Raw genomic sequence first — 11,059 nt, 5'->3', positions numbered from 1 at the left:
CAACTGTACACATATCTGGAGTTTAAATAGAATGTGGACTACTAAGTAGTTTTATATACAGACGTTTGTATAAATTACCCAGTAAGTGTGTTACAATGATTTTAGTTTTACATGAGCAAATCTAGTTTTGAAAACATCAGCGCTGACAAATCCTGGCGCACCACTGAGGGGGGCCCGGACCACAGGTTGGGAACCACTGACTTAGAGAAAGTAAAACTTTACAACGATTTGCATCTTAGCTGGATCACCGCTATGTCCACTTTGACTGTGGGTCAAAATAACGCTTTGGAATAATTCAACTTCTACTTATATGAGGAACATGTTAACACCCTTCACTAATTTGACATGATGTCATTTTTGCATTTAACACAGTCTCTTGGATATGTGACATCTTAGCCTGCTCAATTAAACCAAATTGGATTAGATATCATAAATATCAAATAGATTCAAGAACAATCGGTGAGGAGACGAATCCATTACGCCCTTCATCACAAGCCTGTCAGGAATTTTTTAAACAAATATCCTTCCCCCTTTAATATAAAACATACAAACCGCACATAGGTCGACAGACTTTCTTTTCACATAATAATGAAGACTATGATCGTCACAAGTCAGATGAATGGAAGGTTACACAACGCAACCACTGATTCTCGGAAGAGACTCGACCCATGTGGCGTAATGTAAAGTGTAGAAGGCTCGGTCTTCATTGTATCCATGTCACCAGACAAGGCAGAGACGAGTCCTCGCACGTCTGAGATTACATGACTACAGTAGGCATTCTTGATACGCAACACAGCAGCTGATAACAAGGGAGAGATGGAATCATATTATCCAACCGTAGATCAGGTGAAAATGTATCCTCTCTCAAATTAAGTTGTGTTTGATGAACACATATGAATGAATGATGCTGGTTCACAGGAGCATGATTCAATCCCCGTCTTAATGTAGTTACATGATTAGTGTTGAGCTGCGAGTCCTTGCCGATCCCTACCGGTCAGCCCGCAGCCATCGGCCTGTACAGTACAAGCCCAGTGAAGCCCTCAGTGACCCTAGTCGTCTCAGTTGGGCCCTGACGAGCCCTCTGTGTCTCTGGGCAGGGCACCGTTGAGCTCCAGAAGGTTATTAATTCCCAGATACCCCAGTAAAATCTCACTCCGGCGGTGGGAAAGGTTCAGGATGTCCTCAGCCAAGCACTGAGCAGAGGTGAAGCGGACCTTGTCATGGTCGAACATATCCTTCAGGTACTGCACGATTTGTTGCTGCAGAGGAAAGGAGAGAAATGAAGGACATATACTGTACATAAACTTTAAAGAGACACTCCACTGCTCCAGCTCTAGATCCTACACTTCACATAATACGACTGGATAGCATCTTTCATTAGAAGCTTCCTGCCTCATAAACACCCACACCTTTCAAACTCCACCCGTTTGTAATGTAGGCTTTCTGTCCTCGAAGTCTCAAACCAAAATAGAGATAACCCTGATGACATCATCATGGTTATCATCGTTGACATCATACAACTGTTTTGGAGGCTGTATCGTCCTCCTCATGACGAGTGTTACACGCCACCATACGAACAGCAACTCCCTTTCCAAAATTGTGTCAAAATCTCAGCTTCTTAGTCGTGAATGCTCTCACCTTGAAAATAGTGCACACTTCACTTAAGTGCTGCCTGGGTCCCAGAAACCCAAAAGCTAAAACTGGGCTCACATGCTCTGATATGGCATAGAAGTGGGAGATGAAACCATCAGGAACCTGTGGAGAGTAGTAGTAAGAGAACGTCAGCTATCAAAATCAAAGAAACAAGGATGCAATAAAAAGTTCTCAATCTTTAAATGAGCTTAAACTCACCATAAGAAGACGCCTTTTCGCTTTTAGGACAGACCAGCAAGCAGTTGCCAGAGCCTAACAGAAAAACACAACTCTGTTATTAGAGTAACTTGTACCTAACCTATCGATGGCATAATTACATATATATATATATATTTATGTATACCGTCTCTTTAAAGCTGTCAGAGAGCCAGCGGTTCCTCAACACAGCTACCACAGAGGAGGGAGGGCCCTCCAGGTCTTCAAACGCGTCCATCAGGATGAAGTCCAACACAATGTCGAAAAAGTTCATACACACCACCTGCAGAGATCATGACATGAGGACCCCCACTGTGCTGAATACAACAGTGATTTGCATTTTCTCTAAAAACAGTTATACTATATAATAGAGCTGACCCGAAGGCTTCGAAGCTTTGACTATTGCCATGGTAATCGACCTCCTAATCAGTATTCGAATGCTTTGTTTTTTTTGTTATACAAGTATGTAACAATAACATATAAATCCCATTTAATTATTGTTAGTTATTCTCAGACGGATATCGCTGTTTGTTGAGTGTAGAGGTGAGTGTGTGTACAGTAGTGTGGCGGTAGCACTGAAACGGGGCAGATGGAGACAGAAGAACACGTCAGGCTGCTGCGCTGCGCCGCAAAGCTTCAAATACCTTCGAATATTTCTCACCGAAGCTTCAAAGCCCAAAAAAATTTTTTATTGGGGACAGCCCTACTATATATATAGTTATATATTTATAAGAATAACCTTTATCTATATAGTATTTTTATAAACAGCAGTTCCAAAGTGCTTCAGTTAATAATTAAAATGCATAATAGTACACAGAATGAAAACATACAAAGTATAAATGGAAGCAGATATTCAACAATAAAAACAATATAACAAAACAGAATTAAAAGACAAATAAAACCAAAATCAAAGAATTCAAAACTTATAAAAATGCCAGCCTATATAAAAAATTTTTTTTATAGTTTAATAGCGTGCTACAGGAATGAGTCCTAAAACCCAGAAATGACTTAGCATTTTAGCGTGCACAAGAGCATGCATTGGACACGTTCACAAGGCCTCAAGTACACACACAACTTTGCGTCTTTAACTTATTTACCTATGATATCTAATGCATATTATTTGCATTTCCTATGTGAGGCATATTGCAAAGCATCTGACTGTAACCAGATGTGCCACATATATATATGGAGGCGGATCGTGAGCCAGCTACACAACCACCAACAGGATGACTCTAAAATGAGCTTTACACAGTAGAGTAAAGTTCAGGGTAACCAGACTGTCGGCTGTACTTCAGTTAAAGTGTATTCTGGTTAGCCAGTTTACATCAACTTGAGACACACGCTGTGACTAAACCTGTTTCCCTTGAATAAACAAATTGCTTGCAGGTAGAGCAGTATTGTTTGTTAGCAAAGAGAAAGTGAAAATTCGACATGACAGCTGAGAGGATTACTCACCCCTCGGCCCTCCAGCTCCATCTTAGTGACGGGCCACGTTTCCTCTCTCTTAGTGTAAAGCAGCATGTCCTCGTAGCTCTCCAGAAAGCCTTTGGGACTCTGCGTTAAAGCAAAAAAACAAAATGTAAATATGTCCTTGTTCAAATAGAACAAGTTGATAAGTGAAGATCCAAATGAGTATTGTTTGTTTTTTTACCTTGTTTGCCTTCACCATTAACCCTGCAATCATTTGCTTCCCAGTCTCCATGAAGAACGTGCGGTGAGTTTCATCTTGCAACAGGAGCTGGGGGGGGGGGGAAGCATTAGCGGTCTATTTTCTGTGGTAATGTCTATAATAATTTGTTTTTAATTTTGTTTCTAAAATAGAAAGCATTTGTTTATAGTCTTTTAGTAAACATCTTTTCAATAATTGCAGAATTGTAATTCTCACACATAAAGTAGGCTGCTACTGACAGCCTCCATGCAGACGCCTCAGTGAAACGAATCAATCACAGTCAGGTTCTATGATTGTGCGCCAGCTAGTGAGCCTTTTGGCAAGTACAGACCAGATTTGACTGTGTTGTACCCCAATGATATGACGTGATATGAAGCCGTGACATCTCCCCTTTTAATCCTCCTTGCTGAAAGTGTCATCGGCAAACAAAGCACGAAAAAACTGTGAGGTCTACGAGTGCTTTCAGAGTTGAGTTTAGCTCAAGTCCTTCCCACGTGTTCACAGCCTACTTAAGATGTTTACAGGAACTACAAAGACTGCTAAGACTAAACCTAACTCATGCTGCTACTTTACAACCAAGATGATTACCATTACAAGCTACCTTGCAGAGCTTTTGACCACTACCAGTGCTACAAAGCAGTATTTTGATGAGGTTCTGCAGGTTTCAGAACATTAAGAAATGGCTTAACAAAGGGGGGAATTATCACATTAATTGCAGTCATCCAAACAAAGAGAATGATCCATGTAACATGGGTAAGTCTTAAGAGCTGAAACAGACCTGGAATGCTGTTCTCACACATTGAAGCTTGGCAAGGAAGTCCTGGTCACCATAACATTCAAGTAATTCAGTCCTGGTAAAAACAGAGAGATGGGTATGAAGCTCCACGAAACACTGACATAATATCTGATATGGTGAACATATAAGCAAACAATTATGTATTTACACGTCCAACAGACACAGAGCAACATTAGCATTCATTTGGAGTCATGTTTCTGGCCACTTGATGAATCTAAGTCCAATATTCACTCTCCCTTGAGAAAGATACCTCACTCTTTAGCTGCTCAATGCTCCACTATGTTCACCAGTTGGATGCTAACTGTGTCTGTCTGCTGTTTGGTGCTGGGTAAAGTAGTGTACAGTAGGTTTACCAGAGCTTTTTTTGTTGAAAACAGCTGCCTGCTATGTCTGGGAATGGCGCTGATGAGAGCAGTGAGGGGGGAACCAAAACGCTCCATAGAGCTGAGGGTAATTGCAGAGTCTTGGTTCGCCACTACGAACGACTCCTTTGACATTACAAATAATTATTTAATCCACTGTTAGTATAGAAATATGAATTAGTGCAGATGTTACACTTCACTCTTACCTCAGGGACCTATAGGACACTTTGCCCTCCCGGACCAGAGCCAAGGCTTCTTCATAGAGAGCTGCTGGCTTAAGCGGCTGGTATCCGTCTTCTAGAGACATGGCATCAAACAGCTGCACGGATAAAACACACAAACCTCAGTGTTCAGTCCACGTATGTTTTATATAGAAAAAGCATGTGAAGTGTTCTAGTATGTGTACTTGATACAAATAATTGGGTAAATCAGTGACTGCCATAATGTATTCTTCAGTCTTTAGAGAGCAGAGGAAGGGAACGAACCTCTGCAGCCGAGAAGAAGGAGTCGTCGGAGGTAACAGTAGTCGCATCATCATCTTGCAGTCTGTGGTAACTCTCCACTTGAGGCAAGATAAGAGTTCCTTCACTCTCTGCCAAAGGAACACCACAAACTCTGACTGACAGGGCAAGAATCAAAACACAAATGTACTTAAAGATGCAATTGGTAACTTTGAGCCAATAAGTATTTTTCTATATAACGGTCACTATATCCTGACAGTAGTACATGAGACTGATAATCTGTTATATAAAAATAAAAAAAAATCATGTGCCTCTGTGTCCTCCAGTGCTCCTAATGGTATTTGCATGATTTCACCGTGCCCGAAGGAAAACAACCAATCAGAGCCGAGCAGTCTCTAAGGCAGCTGTCAATCACTGCTTGCGAAACTTGCAAACTCTGATCAAATGGTGATTCATATTTGATTAGCGTCGCCTAGTTTGAGTGTTTGAGCGGAGTTCGCGCGTTTTGCAAGCAGTGATTGACAGCTGATTTAGAGACTCCTCGCATGCTGAAATCTTGAAAATGCCATTAGCAGCACAGGAGGAAACAGAGGAACATGATTTTTTCACAGATTACCTGTCTCACGCATTACTGTCAGAATATAGTGACAGTTTTATAAAAAACAACTTTATATCATATTTGCTCAAAGTTACCGACTGCAGCTTTAACAAAAATATAAAAGCTGTGCCCCCACTGTAAAAAAACTGAAACTGTATTACTACTACCGATACACACCAAGACAGTATCAATCCTACGTCAATAATGAACCCTAAATTATTTTTGGCAGCGCAGCACTCTCGTTCTTCTTCAAACTCGAGTCTGTAATCCAGATGTGTTCTCCTTGATTAATAACATTCCTGCTGTCTTTTAAGGTCAAACATAAGCTCATCATGACTCTCACCAAAATCTGCCAGCACGCTGTCTGTCGGGATACTGCTGCCAAAGTCCTCTTGTAGGTGGTACGCCCTATGCAGTAGTGTCTCCAACTTCTCAGCAAACACTTGATTACGGGTTTCACCCTGTAATGAAGAGGAAAAAAAAGCATAAAACAGGTCCAAATTTACTTTTTCAGTATATAATAAAAAGCTTTTGTCCAGGATCGATGGAACTACAACATCACAAGTACAGTAGGTGAAATCCAAACTGCACCATAAAATATAATATCGTACCAAACTGGAAAGTAATCCAACCATGTACAAGATTTTCATGCAGTCTGTATTAGTAGTTATTGTTTGATGGTTACCAAAGGAAAGTCTCCGCACGCTGCCCCCTGCAGAGCGAGGCTGTTGTTGCTGGAGGTCGAGCTGGGGTGATGGCGAATGTTCAGGGCCTGTTCCCACTTTCGTAGAGCTTCCTCAAACAGCTCCATCCCTAGCAGGAAAAGAGCGATAAGACGTCACATAACTGTTTAATTGTGGGCTGCAAAATCAAAACTTTGCGCTAAAAGGGACTACAAGTGGCACCGAGCTGCAGAGTTTGTCGTTATTATCTTACTGGTTTCAGCCCTGGGACAATTCCTTCTTTATCAAAGATATTTCTAAAAGCAGGTTTAATTGGATTTAGTCTGCACAGTTCTAAAATTAAGAACATAAAACCAGAGAATTCAAATAGTACATGCAGGGTAATCCAAATACCAAACAGCACTCTGGGTCCAAGAGTCCAACATTTAGCTGATTATATCCTAGATTTTCTCATTCTGCCAATGCAGCATTTGTTTTTTACAGAAGTCACCAAACAGATGATTTTGTTTCACATTCAACTGTTATTACTGACTAAAAAGTAGAGGCCGATATAATAACGATAGTTTGGAGCAGGAAAAAGCTGATAGCCGATTAATCGGCCGATATCTTCTTTACTCTTGCAGCAGCCTAGTCGGCTACTTTTGCATGCCCTGTTTTAATAAATTAGATTTTTTTTGTCACTCTGAATTGAATCATTAGCAAGAGAACGTCCTGAAGTGTGATTTGATGGATTACATCGTTGGAATATGTTCTATTTATTTACAATGGCAGATGCGCTGTTCTGTGGTTTATGACTGGCCAGGTTAACTTGTGTTTAGCGTCCTGTTACATTGTTAAACGCCACTCTTACTATTAACTCATTAATGTTTGTACATATTCCCGGGGTAAGGAGGATCCTTGGCTGGATTATTTGGAAGAGAGAACACCAAATTGGTAAGTAAGTTAAAGTGACAGTGAATGATTCATTTTCCTCCCTGTCTGCCTGTCTTGTATCTGGGACAAAGAGCTGCTTGTGTTACATTGTATATTCAAGAGATAATGTTTTATCTCCCCCTGTACCATGACTTTGTGTCTGAAGCCTCCATGCAAAACTGTGATGTACATCCCCACGTGACTGGTGGAGGTCACAATCGGAGCTTAGTTCCACCGATAAAGATAGTTTGTAAAATGTCCCACCGGCGCAGATTAATCTTGCAAACCGATTAATCGATCTACTTCTCCTGAAAAGTATTTAACAAATACTAAGGAGGAGGTTATCTCTCTGTCCCTCACACTATATCTCAGGTAACACAACAAAAAAATGTCACCACATTTGACATACAGCTTGTGCATTAGTAGTAATAGTACCCATTATATAGAGATTCTCTGCATTTGCATCTTCTATTGCCCCTGACTCTTCCACCACAGGCTCTGCTTCCCAGGGGGTGGATGGATTGGCGGACTGATTTGGAGAGCTTGGGACCCGCATCTATGCCAGAAACACACACACACACACACATAACGACACATTAGGGAATATGGAATAAAGAAAATGGTAGGCAAAAATGACATTGAAGCAGTTTATAAATTGTAAAACTAACAGATGCCAGGCTGTGTGAGGAACTCGAGTGTTTACTGGGGGCCAGGGAAGAAATTCCACTCAGGGTGTCATTGCTCCGAGTGCTGGGACTCATCATCTGTCGGCCAGGAAACTGGCCTGTGGAGAGAAAAACATTCTTTAGACGTTGATAAACCAGCAACCACAAAGTAAAATGATCATTTCAAAATTTCCAATGTGACTTCTCCTCCAATGCACACCTCTCTTTAATGACGAGGGTCTTCCCGTCTTCATCAGTGCCTCAGGTATTCCCACTGTCTTCTGGCCCTCCTTCCCTTGTGTCACCTGCTTCCTTTTTCTCCCCCGCCTTTTCAGCTGATGGGCAGTGAGAGCCAGAGCTACACTGCCCAGTGCTGTGGCAAACAGCACCTTCTTCAAGCTTGGGGTAAGCTTTAGCTGCGAAAATATGGACTGAAAGCAGGAGAGGAAAAGCTGTCAACATAATGGGCACTACTAAACATTCATTTAGCCATTCTTTTTTTTATTGAACAAGGATAGTGAATAGTGCTTGTGTTTATAGATGCAAAACTTAACTGTATATGCAAAGCGACTTACCTGCCCAAATGTGGAATAGAGAAACACTGGTATCTCTGCTACAGTCATGGCCAGAGCCTGGGCGAGGGACATCCCGTCTGCTCGTTTGAGTGACATCTCAGAAATTGAAATGCCTTCAGGCCGCAGCTCTCCAAGGCTCCTTCACATTCGCCCTGAACGAGGTCTCGTCTCTGCTCTGAGATCAGCCAGCTCAGGGCTTGCCGATGAACCGAATGTCGTCATCCACTCCTGAGCTTGTAGTCCACAGTTGTCCAAATGTCTGATTGTGGATGTATTACCCTATAATAGATAAGACATGAGAAATGATCTGAGTGTGGCAGCCTCCTTCTTTAGAGCTACATTACGTTGCACAGGCTCATGGCAATCATAGACACAGTTACTGTATCACTGCAACAGTGCTGTTGGCACAAAACTCCCGAGACACAGAATGAACTTGCAAAGGGTCCATGGTTTAAGCTGGGGGAAATCAAGCTTGCATTAACTGTTCAGCAGCAGAGCAACAACACACACCCCCACAACAGTCTGTTCTCCCTCCTGCCCTCTGGTAGAAGATACAGGACCCTCAGAACTCTCACCAGCAGACTGAGGAACAGTTTTTCCCCCCAGGCCATCAGACTTTTAAATAGGTAATTCATACGACACCTTGTCACACAAAAATATATCTTATACTGCATATGTTCTTAATGTATATGTTCTTAATATGCCCTTGTACAAACTATTTCCTTTTATAATTGTAATGTAAATGTAATATAACTTATTATTTTAATGGAGTTTCCCAGCAAAAAGTATTTCACACGTTTGTACCTGTATAACCGATGTGACAATAAACATCTTGCATCTTGCATCTTGAATCTTGAATCTTGAATCCTTCTGCCTGCTACTTACCTATCTACACTGTCTGGTATGCAGCCAGTTGACCAGCCTTCCCCACACATACTGTACATGACAAACACCAGACACCAGGCTTACACATGAGGGACTGGCTACCCCTTCGCTCTCTCTCTCTCTTTGGACAATACAATAAACCATGGATACACAAAGTAAACAATCATGTCCAGACAGGACAAATGATTCATAATGGAGATGTTGCTAGCTTGAAAGAGACTTTATGAGGTGAATAGCAAGCTATGCAGTCAGCAGCTGAGACCAGGAATAAACACTGCAGCCACTTTCTTTTTAAATGTTTAAATAAAATACACAGCAAGTCTGAGCTTTGCTTTAATAAACATTGTTAATGAAAGGCCAAAAATCAGCACAAGCAAGCAGGTAACAGCTCTCACAAGCAAGCATGCTAATGTTAGCTTAGCTAGCCTAGCTCAGCCTCATCTGTCACTTTACACATCAAAGCATCATCCGGTTAAGAAGACACCAGCTGTAGGGGCTTTGAACTGACACCTCAGAGCTCTTCAGCTCTCTAGAGAGTCCCAGCTGCACAACTAATAAGATAATCCCTCTCGTAGGTACGTTACCGTGAGCATCCGAGCAGCCAGAGAAGGACATTCCTGTGTCACAGTGAGAGACTCACACTAGCTTTGTGCTAAAGGGGCGGGGCTTTAGAGAAAGCAAGACCATCCAGCCAATGAGAACGAGGAGTACAGAGGTTGGATTTTTGTCTTGACCAATCGGATGGGAGTGTGGGAGGGGCTAATTATTTTACTATCCAATCAGGTCGTAGATCAAAGAGCATCATTCGTGAATGTAGAAAAAATCTGAAAGGTAAAAACTTTTTTTGGAAGTTTTTTATTTGTGAAAGGTGAAAAGTGAAACCTTAAAGATTTGACAAGTATTTCATACTCTTATCAACATGGGAGTGGACAAATATGCTGCTTTATGCAATTGATGTATATATTTATTATTGGAAATCAATTAAAGGGACTGTTTGTAACTTCTTACACGAATAAATCAATCCGGGTCGGTGTCCCATGCGCGTTCGCGTGTGGCTACGCTGTTCAGACTCAGATTCCAACACAAACTACACGGAAGCACCAAAACCACAAAGTTTTATCTAGTGAAGCCCGTCTGTTAAACAGTGTTGGCTGCGGTCGGAGGACGCGGCGGAGACCGTGGCTTTGGTCTCCAAGGCCGGAGTCTCTGCTGTTTAATGTCATTAAAATAACATGATAGACATATAACATATAAAACTGATAAATTGTAATTACATGCCTAAGAGCCTAACAAATTAAGGCAGGTTCTTTTCTAGGTACTTTTGCTCCTGGACATAAATTCTCAGCCAACATTTGTGTGTGGGGCCCATGTGGGTAGTAAATGGGCTGAAAAATGATGTACATTTTTTGTGATCTATGTAAATTGCTGCTTTAAGACCACAATTTCCCCTTTGGGGATCAATAAAGTCAATGTATCTATCTAAAACTGATGAGTTGTCTCTCAGTGAAATCGTCGTCCTCGTCACAACTTCTAAACATTCTTTCATCGCCTGAGCCGTCACATGCAAAAAATGATCCATTCAATTATCAATATCTGTCAGACATA

General features: G+C 41.5%; 1 protein-coding gene across 2 annotated transcripts; it reads right to left on the bottom strand.

Annotated features, from left to right (window-relative positions):
- Positions 1-300: 300 nt before the first annotated feature.
- miga2 (mitoguardin 2) lies at positions 301-10,113 on the bottom strand. 2 transcript variants are annotated; one of them, XM_074618366.1, is made up of 16 exons: positions 10,039-10,113; positions 8,570-8,848; positions 8,215-8,425; positions 7,998-8,113; positions 7,765-7,885; positions 6,420-6,547; positions 6,078-6,195; positions 5,161-5,294; positions 4,882-4,994; positions 4,296-4,368; positions 3,500-3,586; positions 3,304-3,402; positions 1,997-2,131; positions 1,852-1,905; positions 1,639-1,755; positions 301-1,259 (listed from the first exon to the last, which is right to left on the bottom strand). In XM_074618366.1, exons 2-16 carry the CDS (start codon positions 8,663-8,665, stop codon positions 1,059-1,061), a joined length of 1,803 nt encoding a protein of 600 aa, XP_074474467.1. In that variant the 5' UTR covers positions 8,666-8,848; positions 10,039-10,113; the 3' UTR covers positions 301-1,058. The 2 variants fall into 2 exon arrangements, with proteins under 2 accessions (XP_074474467.1, XP_074474468.1); XM_074618367.1 differs by having other exon boundaries at positions 5,161-5,267.
- Positions 10,114-11,059: the final 946 nt, after the last annotated feature.

This window comes from Sebastes fasciatus, chromosome 19 (genome assembly GCF_043250625.1).
Source record: "Sebastes fasciatus isolate fSebFas1 chromosome 19, fSebFas1.pri, whole genome shotgun sequence".
Lineage (NCBI taxonomy): Eukaryota > Metazoa > Chordata > Actinopteri > Perciformes > Sebastidae > Sebastes > Sebastes fasciatus.
This window is presented reverse-complemented; position numbering and strand designations above follow the sequence as displayed.